Raw genomic sequence first — 13,947 nt, forward strand, 5'->3', positions numbered from 1 at the left:
CTTCAGCTGACATAGGTGAGGAGTGGTGACTAATGATATAAAAGAAAGGATGCGAACATGCTTGTGGGATTTTTTGACAAATGGAACGTGCATATTTTTGTTGGAAATAGCAGGTTTGCTAACTTGGAAACCACGTTCTTACAGTCACATACATTTAAAGCACACATCTATGGATGTTAGAGAACAGCTTTGAAATCACAAAGCACCTCAGCCTTAAATTCCGTAGAAGAGTCCGAATTACTGTAGACCTCATGTTACACATTTATACATTCAGAGAAAAAAAGAAACCAAATCTTGCCTTACCCGGCCAACTAGGATTGGTTCAGGTCCAGAAAATTCTTCCAATACAAACATTTGATTCCAAACCCAGCCTCTCTTGGAACGATGCAAAACTCTTTGTTCTTCATTTAGCCTTTTTAGTCCTGTACTGGATCCACTTGGTAGTACTTGAGATTGATTCATTGGAGCCATATAAATGGAAGGAAGGACAGTAATCCATAATATTATTAATGGAGTCCATGTATCCATAAGCATTTCCGTTAGTCTTTCTGGCATTGTACCACAAGCTACGCAAATCACCACAGAAATGAAATTATTATTTTGCTTTCCTCCAGACTGTAGCAATCCAATTCATCATGCAGTACAGAACATCATTTACTTACAGCTCCTCCATGTGTTTACAGCACAGTCAATGTAAAAATAGCTTAGATGATAAAAACATGATCCATTGAGTTTTCCAGTCATTAAAGATTCCTGGTGGGGGGGAAAAAAATAAAGTTCAAATCAGTGACTAAAGAGCTTAGGAAAGCATTCTGAAATATCTTATTTACTTTTACATCATAAACAAGCCAAGTTGGGTTTTAAATTTGTAGTTCATGATATTATTGCATAGTTAAATCAATTCAGTGTATTCTTTCATTGCCTGAAACACTGAGAGAAGACCCAGATGAATGATTGCACACACTTAGGAAAATATCTAGGCCTAAGAATTGGATGGGGCTTGCAGAAACCTGGTCTAGTGGAGGGTGTCCCTGTCCATGGCAGGGAGCTGGAAGAGTATGAATTTGAAGGTCCCTCCCAAAGCAGACTATTCTGAAACCTTGAAGTTCATCTGGGCATCTGAAGAAGCTCCCAACCTTCTCACTACTCTGCACTTTTAATGTGGTCAAATACAAACACACAGTCTGTCAAATACGCAAATCAAAATTATGTTCTTTCACTCTTACTCTCCTTTCTTCCACAACAAAAAACTCCAAACTTTTCCTAAATGTACAAGGCTCCAGCAGCCCATTGCCTGTTTAGTTGTCACTTCTCTGCAGCAGCACCACTGCCCAGCAAACCCTTCACAGCCCAGCAGAGAAACAGCACTGCTAAATCCTGTGTGAAATCCATGATTCCCAAACCAGCCCACTACCAGGACCTAAGGAAGCTCATTTATGCACATCTGCACTGCAGGTCTCACTGCCTCTCCTTCACTTTCAGAGAAAACACAGTCATGTTTTATTTCAAAGACATTCTCCTAGATGGACACTTGGGAGCATTTTGTCTTTCTTTCTCTGCCCACCCTTTGATGCACTAGAAGGTCACACCAGGTTTCATCTCAGTGTAAAAATCCCTTGAAAAGAAAAGGCAAGTTAACATAGCAGGGCTGATGCCAGAGGGATGGGCAAACCCTGAAAGGCAGCCATGGATCACATGGAAAGCTAGATGGGATATGGCTCAAGGAGAAGGGCTGCATTACAGGGTTAGGGAGTTATGTGAAAGGAGTCTTGATACATTTTCTTTGGTTCATATCCAAACAATCTCAGGAGAAACCACTACACATGCAAGAGAGGAATGCCTATTTTTAAGCTTACATGGTGTTTTAGGCTGGTTTTCATCTACTTCAAAATGAGCTCTTAGTGTTTCCTGTCTACGAAAATCCTGAGAGCTTAGTTGTGGGGTTATTTGGGGGGGGTGGTGGCATTTTGTTGTTCTTTTTTAAGGTTCATACACACTCATGGTATAAAACATGCAGAACACCAGTAAAAGTCAGCTGTTCTTTTAAAAGCAAACTATATAGAAAGTATTTTTTTTTAAACTTCAGTAATTGCCAAAGCAACTGTGAAATCTGTTGCATGAAAACCTGAAACTGTGAGAAACTTGTCTTGTTAGAAGGGGAGAGGAGCTGCTACCAAAGTTAAAGTCAATCTCTCAAGCAGCATGGAAGAATGGTGAGCTAATAGTGCAGTCCTTTGACAATGCATCCAGAATGAGGGGAATATCCATTACAGGAGAACCTGGAGCTTTATGGGCCTCACTGCCAAATGGGGTGGAAATAAAGGAATCAGAGAATACAGCAAGCTCTTGCGGGGAAGTTTTGGGGAAAATGTGAGAGAAGCAAAAGAGGCCTTAAATGTCTTGACATTCTCTCAACCCCAGAAAAGGAAGAGGAGAAAACGGTCTAATGATGGGATGCATCAGTCACCCTCTGAAAAGCCTCTTCAGTCTGGGGAATTAAATGGAGTTTGCTGCTGCTGCTTTCTGGCACATGTTAAACAGAGATTTCCCGGGGCATGTTTGGTGGTAGCAGGCATCAAAAGAGAGGAACAGCCACAGTGGAAGTGGTTAGGTTTGCTCAAATGGGATGCATTTTTATATCTGATTGGATGAGTGGGTGCCTGTGCCTGCCAGGGCACAGATTTTTCTGATTTCTGCAATGGAGCAAGAATCAAACAGGAGAAATAGAACCACTGTAAAATAGAGCAAGAGACAGCACCTTCAACCAACACCCAGGATTAAATTCAAAATGGGGGGCAGAAACTGAAAACACAAGGGTCTGTAGCTGATTTTCAGTTTTTATATACAAAGTGATTTTTGACCCAGAAATAGTCACACCAGAAAGAGAATTGCACATTACACCTCACTCTGTCAAAGCCTTAAAAAGTCCCCAAATGGGCCATGACTTCCTTACTCTTCCAGCACAAGCTGGTACAGTTCTTTTTATCAACAGGACCAAATAATAATAATAAAGCACTTTTTTTCATATTCAAGAAGCTTTTTGAAAACAACTCCTAATTAATCTACACAGCCTGCCTTCTAAAAGAGATGAAATAAATGAGATAAAACAATATGATGCTCCCAAAGACATTTCTCTTCGAAGAAAGAACAGGATATTTGGTTTTCACACTGCCACTCTCAAGCCTTGGAAAGCATTAAGTTCATTTCAGTGCATCCCTCCTCGGTTCCTGCCCCAGACTGCCTGCTGCTAACTCTTCCTTTACTCCAATCAAATTTAGGTCCTCTCCACTCACACTAATACAGAAGATTCACTGTGACTGGACTGTCCTCACTCCTCACGGTAGCTGTGTGTTGAGCAATACCTTAAGGCAAACCAGTCCAAATCACATCAGAAATATTAGTGATTGTGCCATTAAAACCCCCTCAGTGGAGCACAGTTACACAAGCTCAGAGGACACAAAGCTGTGAGATTTTGAGCACTGACAGCAAAGCTGGGCAGTGCAGGCAAAGGAAAAAAAAATCCGATGGGACTTTGGCACTCCCCAGTTTTGCAGAGGAATGTGGTCAGTGTGGAATTATCGAGCTGAATAAAGTTCTCTACAGCTCAACCTGGCCAGCAGGAGCCTTGTAAGAGTTATTTGAGAAACAGTCTCACTCAGGCTCTATCAGTGAATTAGGGCATACACTTTGGGCAATGCATGGAGGTGGGAATGACCCCAAATTTCTTTACCAAATTTGGAATTACTTTTCTGCTCCATTCCTGGGAGCAGAACACCATGGATGTGGCTGGGAGCTGATGGAAGGCATTTTAGATGTGTGGCCCAGCAATTTATACATTGGCTTACAGAAAATTGGAAAGTGCCTGGCAGTTAAATTGTGATCCTCTGGATTGGCTGTGTAGGAGGGGCTGAGAGGGCTACCAAGTCAGGTTATGATAACATATTAAAAGCCATATGTAAAGGCAGACATGGAAATCAGGGAAGTCCAGAAGGTGAGGCACAGTACCACTTTGTCTTCATATATTATGCCACAGTCTAAAGCAGTGGGGAGTATGAAATGACAGCAGAATTATTCCAGTAAAGCCAGAACAACCTTTTCTAAGCAACAAAGAGAAGCACATGGCCCTTCAAGAGCGTATTTCACAGAATCTCAGAATGGTTGGGTTGGAAGGAACCTTAAAGCCCATCCAGTGCCACCCCTGCCATGGGCAGGGACACCTTCCACTGTCCCAGGCTGCTCCCAGCCCCAATGTCCAGCCTGGCCTTGGACACTGCCAGGGATCCAGGGGCAGCCCCAGCTGCTCTGGGCACCCTGTGCCAGGGCCTGCCCACCCTCCCAGGGAACAATTCCTGCCCAATATCCCATCCAGCCCTGCCCTCTGGCACTGGGCAGCCATTCCCTGTGTCCTGTCCCTGCAGCCCTTGGCAATTGTCTCTCTCCAGCTTTCCTGCAGCTCCTTCAGGCCCTGCAAGGCCACACTGAGCTCACCCCAAAGCTTCTCCTCTGCAGGCTGAACAATGCCAGCTCTCACAGTTTCTCCTCCCAGAAGAGCTGCTCCATCCCTCTCACTTACAAGAGATCTGTGGTAAAGGTTTCTAATTTGTCACTAAAGCAGAACAAACCCAAATTCTGCCAGAACAGAACTATCAAGACACCATATCCAACAAATAAACATGTCATCCTCGCCTGCATAACTGAGCTCCATAGTCATCCTGTTCTCAGTACATACCCATTAAATTGTACCTGAACTTGATTTAAATCACCTTGGATAGGCAGCATGTTCATGTTTCCTCTGCAAAGGAATGAACAGTTCTTGCCATAAATAATAACTCTTATTCCTCAGTGGATTATTCGTTTGTGTAAAGATTACTCACTCACTCACAAAACAGTCAAATTAAGAAGCAATTCCTCACCTAAGAGCAAGATGAAGAGTGAGGCTGTAATCAGCCCCGCTGCCATGGCAGTGGCTCAGATCCTGCTCACAGTGCCCACTGCAAAGTGCCATTGCATGCCCTGGCTAGACTCTCCTGCCTCTTATCTGCCAGCAGAACTGCGCGTGCAGTCACTCCCTAACCCAGTTCTGTCAAAATGATCTTGTTAACTTAAACGCCTTTAATAGTAAGGTGTTTTTAAAATCAAATGATTTTGACAGAGCTGAGTTAGGCCATTGCTTATGCTATAATTCCACCAAGAGCAATTTTCATTTAAGAGGCTCTTACACCCCCTCAACCCCCACAACATGCAAGCTACACATTCCCATTCCTTCTCCACTGCCGTTTACTCTTCCTGCAGCTGTGCTATTTGCAATCAACACTGTAAGACAGGCCAGTGAAATGTGGGTTAACAAAAATAATTTGCAGCAAAATTGTGTTCCAAAAAGTCTTTTCCTTCAAGATTCTAACCCAGATCATTTCAGAACTAAGGAGCCCATCAACCACAGGACAGCAGCAGGAAGTTTTAAGAACAACTGTGCTGACAAAAAGTGTATGAAGTTTCACTATATGCTTCAGAGAGCAGAGAAATAGTTGAATCAACAAAACTGAGTGGAGGAAAACTTCTGGAGAAGAGGACAAACAAGCAATTAGGTACAGCAAACTACTTAAATAAATGTCTGATGGACCCCTGGTATCCAACCATGGCAATCTGCCGTGGTTTTGTTCACTGATGCTGGCAGGTTTTAGGGGCAGAAACCTCTCCCACAGATGTGCTGGTCTGAGACCAGGCTCAATCAGGAGGGAACTCCTGTGACCCAGCACACCTCAGTGCCCTGGAGAGGGGCTGGATGCAGCACAGAGCCAGCAGCCACACTCTGGGCCAGGCACGGCCCAGGCACTGCTGCAAACCGTAATTACCCCGTGTAGCTGCACTAGATTTCACTAACAGTGATTTTAAGGGACTGCTACGTCACCTGAAGTTAGCTGGAACACAGAAAAGCATTAAAGCATTATCCACACATCCTTTCCCTCGGCCATGCACCTGAAATTGCACGGGCAGGGAAATGAGATAGGAAATGTTACACGAACTCTGCTATCGCAGCAGCACGAGGAATCCTTTGTGCTGTCAGAGGCTCCTGCCAATCCAAGTGCAAATCAATTGCCCAAGTTTATGTTGATGTACTGCTTGTGGCAATTTGCTTATGTCTGCCTGGGAAATCAAAAGCAGATTCCCAAAGCATTATTTATTTCAGCAGCAATGGCAACAGGCACCACCTTTCTCCTGCTTTTGTCTTAGGTGTTCTGCCCTGCCCACACACAGAGTAATTCAGTGAGCAAAGATAGGTCACTCTATTTTTTTAAGCTTAGTCATGCTCTGCTACTCTTTTTAAAGACTTCTGCACAGTTCTTTAGGTTGTTAAATGAATTCCTGAGCTTGTGTAAAATGCTAAAGGACTGTTTTAGGCACAATGTTAGCCCCTGCATCAGATATAGCTCAGAGAATCCATGCACTGGGAAAATATGGACATGCAGGGATACACACATCTACAGAAATGCTGAAAGTTTCTTCAACATTTAGAGCTCAAATAATCACTGAAGGATTCATTCATCTATCTAGAAGATTACTGTTACCAAGAGCAGGTTACTTCAGTTTTAGGGGTCTGTTTCAGAGGCAGAGGGAAGGAAGGTTTAGAAAAGTCTTTCTAAGATAAATTCCTCTTCTTCTTTCCTTTACTTTGGTGCTTTAACTGGGAAACACCATAACTGGTGTTCTGGAGTGGAGATGAAGCTGCTACAGGATATAGGTCATTACACTGCTTCACTGAGGCTTTGGGATAAAGAGAAAATGACAACATCCATCACACTGAAATACATCTCAATATTATAATAAATTGTTTGTTATTATGTGACTGTTTAACATGATACTTTATCATATCTACAAAGTCTGTTTTATGTGTCTACGTAAATTTTTGTAATTTTTGACAAATAACTACTATCAGGAAACCCTTTCTTAAAAAATCAAACCACAAAAGAATATCTTGACCCAGTGTTACCATGCTTATTGTTCTACTTCTCTTGGTATCAATAGAATTTCTTATTTTTATTACTCTTCGATAGTAAAATCAATATGGGCCAACTTTAAAGCTGCCAAGGCTCAGACTTTTTTTATATAAAGCTGTCAGTCTTTCCAGAAGCAGCCACTACTTTATGGAACCGGAATGCTTTTAAAGAAACCCACCAAGGGTGTCGTCAGAACCTTCAAACTATTTTTACTCTTTATTATTCCTTTCACTGTGCAGTGCCCAGGACTTCCAGTGTGCTACACATGCTCAGGTACAGGACAAAGAGACAGCATGTGCTCCACAGTTTGAAGCTGAAGGTGACATTTCCTCCCTAATGAAGTAAGTATTTACAATATTTTAAGATCATTTTGGTTTTGGTTGGTTGTGTGAGCTTTTTGTTTGATTGGGTTGGGGTTTTTTTGGAGTGGATTTTTTCTTTTTTCATGACAGCTGATACCAAAGCAATAGGCATTAAATGGCAATACAGCTATTTTAGCTCTACAGAAAAACAAAAGGTATTTGCAACTTTCCCTATCAACTTCTTACACTTAGGCAAAAAGAAAGGTTTGGGTTTCTGGGAGTCAGACACTCCTCTGATGTGTGTCAGAACATCATCTCAAAACAGGTTCAAAACAGAGAAGAAAGACAAGACTTCCAGAGTGGTCCAGAAACAAACAAAAATAGTCACATCAGCACTTTTTCCATCCTATAGAAAGAGGAAGAAGTGATCTGAAGTAATTTTTATTCTCTCCAGTCCACTGATTAAAGCGATTTTCCTCTGACTGAAATAGAACTGCATTGCACAGGCTGAACAACCTCAGCCCGTGCCAGCCCCAGCTGTCACACCCTTGCTCCCTCCTCGGAAGGTGCGTTACATAATTTGAGACCTCTATCACTCTGAAAGGAGAGAAGGGAAAAAAGGCAACTTGTGCTCAACATGAATTGAGCTCATAAAATGGCAAACAGAGTGGCCTGTGACAGAGAATTAGGTGTTAACTGTGCTCTGCCTGGGGAATTGTTTATCACGGGACTTTCAGCAGCTGGGATGTGCTTATCCTGTGCTTCCTGAAAAAAAAAACTTTAAATATTAATGGAGGACATAAATATCTTGCTTTCTGGGCTTTTCAGTCTTTTTTTTTTTTTTAATATATAAATAGGTACAACAGAACTTTCGTTTCCATTGGTTTTGTATCATGAATATTAGGTATTCTCTACAGAAATGAACAAAACATAGTAATGAAGGAAAAACCCATACGTTTTCCTGACATGTGTTCTGATTAAACTAAGATTTTAAAATTATGACTGGGCATCATGATTATGTGAAAGCCACATAAACTCTCCAGCCATATGCATCAACGTGTATGTGCACTAAAAATTTTTAAAAAGAAAAAATCTGAATATACCTGGACCTTTCTAACTCTACAGTATGACTGCAGTAAACCTCAAATCTCTGCTGAGATATGCCAAATTAGAAGTGAAGGTTTCTAATTTTGCGTCACTGAATTTGATGGCAGTTTTACCATCTAAAATTTAGATGAGTTGTTTGGAAAGAATTAGGGCTCTCCAATGTTAAACTTATTTCTTCTGGAGCGGCCCAGCTGAGATTTTGTGGGGTTTTTTCTCCCCATTCCTTTGTTTTAATCTAACTTTCGGAAACACGCAAAAAACTAAAGGTCAGACACGAGCACAGAACTCAATCTAAACTTCAGTGACATTAAGTTTTGATGCTCTGTTACTTAAAGGGCAATCATGGCTGTTACATTTAATCCATAAGAGAGATTCACATCTGAAGGGTTGCAAAACTCAGAGAACTGCACTCCCTCTTGAGTGCATGCGCTCCATCTGCAGTAGTATTGAAAGCTTGGGAATAACATGTATGTATAAAAATACATAAGTTTTATATTTATCTTTTTATAAAACATAAATGAATAAAATACGTGCATATGATGCTGATCATCAGTGACTGCAAAGGAAATGAGTGTAAATGGTTATGGGAGTTCTTCAAATGAGGCTGAGCTTTGGTTCCCTGGAAAAAGCCACTTTGCGTGAACGGACACCAAATCAGAGAGCTGAAACTGTGAACTAGATACTGCCAAGACTGTTTTCATGTTCTGAACTCCCACATCTGTTGCAAAGGCCTGAACAAGACACTGAGAAACACCTTTGTGAGCTTGTCTAGGGCTTGGGCACTGTGGGGTACAGGAGACACTTCCCATGGGAGCTTTCCCTTCTCAGATCTGGGACTGGGAGACATTGCTAATCTCAAATCTGAGCCAGGGTGCTCACCATTCTCAATTTCAAATGATTTCCACAAGACACATCGTGATCAACACCTTGGAAAATCAATTCTATGAGTGCTATCACTGCAACCAACCCATGGATAAAGGTTGCTCTCATGGCTAAGGCAGGTGGAAATCAGATTTTATAGCATCTGACTCCAGCTAAAAGACTATCTGTTGGTGACTGAACTGGTTCACAGATAATTTTTTTTCCTTTCAGCTTGAATTTACTACTCCAGGTACCATCAGTACCCAATGTATTTTGGGAACAAAATTTTATTAATGTAGTTGAAATGCCACTGAGTTGATGTTATTTATGTGGTTGACAAAATGAGAAACATGCTGAACAGATGCTAGAACAAAGAAGGGAATTTTATTCTAGAACAAAATAAATGTGTGTCTATATATACAGAAACACATTTGAAATCTCAAATTGGACTTTATTTTGTTCTCTGTCTGTCTACTGCTCAAATAGTTATGTTCAGAAAGCTCTGAAGTGAGCCACCTTTTCTATGGCAACAACACTAAGAAAAATGTTGAGTTTCCATGATCTAATTTAATTCTATTGATGTGATCTTATGGTAGCAATGATGCTTAAAATGTTCCAAGCTCAAATTGCCATAGCATTTGCCTCCCACTGAAAGGATTTAGGTTTTATTATTTTATACTCATAGAAAGACTCTTATGATACCACTTTAATGTATACTATAAGCATACAATTGTATCGATAGTAGGTCAGGCTCTAATAATATTAAAATGGAAAAGGAATACTGCTGAGATATGGGGTATCTGATGGGTATGGGGGAATTTATAAAAATTCCTGCATGAGCTTTCTGTTACAGAACATGCACAATCATCACTTAGAAATACACAGCTCCGAGGAATTATAGGACATGTTCACATTCCTTCTTGTCCATAATCTCAGAGGCCAGTATTCCTCTCCCTTTGAAGTCCCTCAAGTTTTGGAAATTAAATCATCTGTGCATACCAAGAGTCAAGTGGGTGGGTTCCAGGCCCCTATTTTCAATAAATATCAAAAAAAGTCCCAGCTAAAGTCTGTGGGAATGGTCTTCCTAAAGGAAGCTTTAAAAAGATGAAATCTGCAACTGTGTGAGATGAAACAGAAAGAAAATTCAAGATGTGCTTCAGGGACTAATAGACCTAAATCTATGTCCACGGCTGATTGTGGGTTCTCACTTGAAATGGTTCTACATCCTGAAGAAGGGAGAAGGATATTTTTTTCAGAGAAGACAATGCATCATATGTTAACAGTCGTGCAAATAAAGTGCCCAGGGATCGATTAAATTGATTTGATAAAGGTGCAGTGTTATTGGAAAAATCCAGAAGATCACAAATGGCAAAAATTCAAATGATTACAAATTCACAGAAAAGTGAATTTAAATATGATTGTGGGACTGCTTCCCCCTTTACAACTCTGTTTTGGACCTCAGTAGTGGGAGCTGATGGGAATGACTAAAGAACATTGAAAAAGCACTGAGTGACTTCATCTAGGGAGGATTCTACCTCACCTCACAGCGATGAAAACTTCTTTCATTTTTAACAAAAGACATAAAAGGGGTAGCTGTCATATACAGCCATACTTCTTATTAAAACCAGTTGCATTTGTTAAGCAGGCACACAGAGTGTTATTGATTTTTTAATATTGAAGAAAATGTCCAAAGTTAGTTTCTTGGCTAGCAGCCTGCCCAGTTAACAAACTGCTCACCTGGATAATTTAAGAACCAACTTACATGAAATGCTTCGATCTCCAAGGACACTGAAGACCCTCAGCTTACAAGTAAGCATGGAAAACAAAGTCCTCCATAGCCAGGATGCAAGTTTGGAAAAAAGAGGGAGTTAATAAATAGCTTAGGAGGAAGCTACCAGCAAGCTGTGCTCGTTCTGTAAGCAGTGAAGTGGAACAATAAGGTTTAAAGGAAGAAAATATCACATAATAACCACTTCCGAAGGTTCTTCTGTCTCTAACATGCATACAATTAGGCTGGGAGGTAACACCACAGAGAGCTTTTGGCTTCTGATGTTAGCAGATTTTATGGGTGTGAAATATGCCAAATACTAACTTCTTCTAGAGGATTCATCATTTTATTTAAGGTGGGTAAAATGTACATGAGGGTAATTTTCCAGTCTTCTGAATTTATTCATTATTTGCTTATATTTACTGAGAAGCCAATTGTGAAGTCTGTACTTGTTCACAGCAGTCTGGTATTGAACATAGAGGAGGAATACCATTCATACAAGAGCACTGCATATTTCTCCTTATCCTTGTTGCGGAGAAACTCTTGAAGAATTTCCAAAAGAGAGTGAATGAAGTTAAGAGGATTTTTATCTATAGCTTTGGGAGTTATCAGCTCTATTCTTTAATTGAAACTGAAGTGAGCAGCTGTTAACTTCCCTTCCATTAAGCGCTAACCTGTTACATTGGAAACAATAAACAGTGAACGTTTATTTGAGTAGTTGCAATCAGCGCCTCCCAAAAACACCTGTCTGCGATACCCAGCGCCACGACGGGCGAACCGTTTATGTGATCAAGTTGGCTGCTTAGAGGTGTCAGCCTTTATAAAAGTTGTATGAGTGTTTCTTCTCCTTTCAGAGGAAAGAGCCAGACTCGTTTGCATGAAACAGAGTGTGTGTGTTTGTGCCTGTCTGAAAGGGAGGAGAGCGAGGGTACAGTTTGATACCTGTTGGCAACGCCAGCAGGTTTGTGCAGCGCCGTTCAACGCCAGCTTGGATTGATTCCACTCTATTTAGTCTGCTACTAAACACAAACTGTTTGAATTGAGACAAATGCAAGACATGACCGAACGGCGACGAACCGCAAAGGAATTCCTGCCTGTGTTAAGTAGTGTCACCTTCATGGCGGTAGGCAGAGTCTAAACAAGGATTTGAATTAATCTCTTTTATATTACCCACCTAGAAACTGCCACAGGCTTCTGTGCTGGAGCCTTGCAGTGCCTCCCAGCCAAGCCCGGCGCTGGTGCTGCCGAGCAGGGATGCTGTCTGGCGGCTCGGGGCTCCCGACTGGGATGCTGCTACCCAGCACATACTGGAGCCAAGCAGAATAGAAGGATGTGTTCCTCCTCTGCCTTCCTCAAAGAGAAGATGAAGCGTTTAGTGGAACAGCAGCTTCAGGGGGCCACAGGCTCCTGCATTTCTGCTCTGGGAGCCTTGGCAGCGAGGCAGCAAATGAGTGGCTGGGGCTAAGGGGCTTTCTCCCTCTCCCAAGTTTCAGCTGGGTGCATCCTCTGTTTAGTCAGCCAAAGGACGGGAAGAAAAACAACTTGTGGGACAGGGATGACTCCTGGCTAGTTATGGCCACAGATTCATCCCCATCGCAGCTTTATAAGAAGAAGAGCAGCAATTATGGGATGCTTTCCTCTCTCAAAGTAGGAAAGGAAGCTATGAAGCCATTCCTATTTATTTGCTTACTTAGGGGGTGCAAATCTTTGGGGGGGGAGGGAAGGTGATGATAAATCAGGGGGATTTCCCCCCCTCAAGGTTCTTCCAGCCTCCTCCTCCCTCATTTACATATCTGGCTGGTGGGTGATTTTTATTCTCAGCACGAAAACTGCAATCTATTTCAATGCATGAATGCAGCCCTGCATCTATTCAACACAGTGAAATAGCCCAGAGACTTATTGTACTAAATAAGAAAACAAGGAGAAAAAACGGGTTCGTCAGCCTTAGAAGCAACCCTCTGTGATCCAAAGTCCTCCTGATCCTTTAAAGCAGGGTTGTAGAACGGAAGGAAAAATAACCTCCCCAAAAAAAAACCACCGACAAGCGGGAAGACAAATACAATTACCACCACTTCTTCTCCCGAGAGAATAATGATAATAATAATAATAAAATACTAATAAGCATCCTACGACATTTTCATTATCGGCAATTTGCAAACATCCGACTTAATGAAGCACCCCGGTTCAGCCTAATACCGCACCTATGGACGAGGAAGGCGCTCGCCCAGCGCACCTCGCACGCACACAGAGCCCAAGTCAGCCAGAAACCCACAGAGAGAGAGCCCTCTGCCAGCCAGCCGCAAATTGTCTGAATAAAATGAATACTCACTCTTTCAAGGAGCAAGGGAGCCGCTCGCCCACAGCCACTTCACGCACGGATTGAAAGGATGAGGTAAAAAAACATCAGCCAGTCCCTGGGAACAGGCAGGGTTCTCCAGATTTTCTTCTCATGCTTTCCTAGGCTGCCGATGCTGGCGGAGCCGCTGGTTGCTGGGCTTCCCGGGTCGCTGTGCCTGCATGCCGGAGTGCAGTTATTAATTTCTCCCGTCGCACAAGCCAGCGGCAGCCGCACGTCTCCAGGAAAGCAGGGATATTCCAAATAAATCCGCTAATTCCGGGGCTGAGCGCACTATCGTGCCTGCCTGCCTGCCAAACGTAACTGTGAAGCGATGTGGAAAAGTGAGCCGGGAGCCTCCCCTGACAGCTCTTATTGGGCTGATCTCGGAGGCAGGTCTAGCGCTGGGAAATTCGTGTAAGCACTTTGGGGTGGTGGTTTTCCCCCTCCCTCCGCTGCCCGCCTTCCCCCCGGCAGGCACACAACTTTTCCAGGGGCGGCGGCGCCGCTCGCTCCCCGCGGCCGTGCCGGGCACCCGGGCCGCCAACTCCGCGCCGGGGCATCTCCTCCGGCCGCCCG

General features: G+C 42.6%; 1 protein-coding gene across 1 annotated transcript in view; it reads right to left on the minus strand.

The window, feature by feature from the left end:
* Window positions 1-13,940, minus strand: part of CDH8 (cadherin 8) — a 149,542-nt gene extending 135,602 nt beyond the window's left edge. Inside the window, exons 1-3 of the mRNA XM_010396509.4 lie at window positions 13,363-13,940; window positions 663-753; window positions 304-566 (exon numbers count right to left, since the gene is read on the minus strand). Coding sequence (XP_010394811.1) covers window positions 304-566; window positions 663-744 — 345 coding nt within the window. The 5' untranslated portion in view covers window positions 745-753; window positions 13,363-13,940. The remainder of the gene's footprint in view (window positions 1-303; window positions 567-662; window positions 754-13,362) is intronic.
* Between the last annotated feature and the right edge of the window lie 7 nt (window positions 13,941-13,947).

Source organism: Corvus cornix, chromosome 11, assembly GCF_000738735.6.
Source record: "Corvus cornix cornix isolate S_Up_H32 chromosome 11, ASM73873v5, whole genome shotgun sequence".
Lineage (NCBI taxonomy): Eukaryota > Metazoa > Chordata > Aves > Passeriformes > Corvidae > Corvus > Corvus cornix.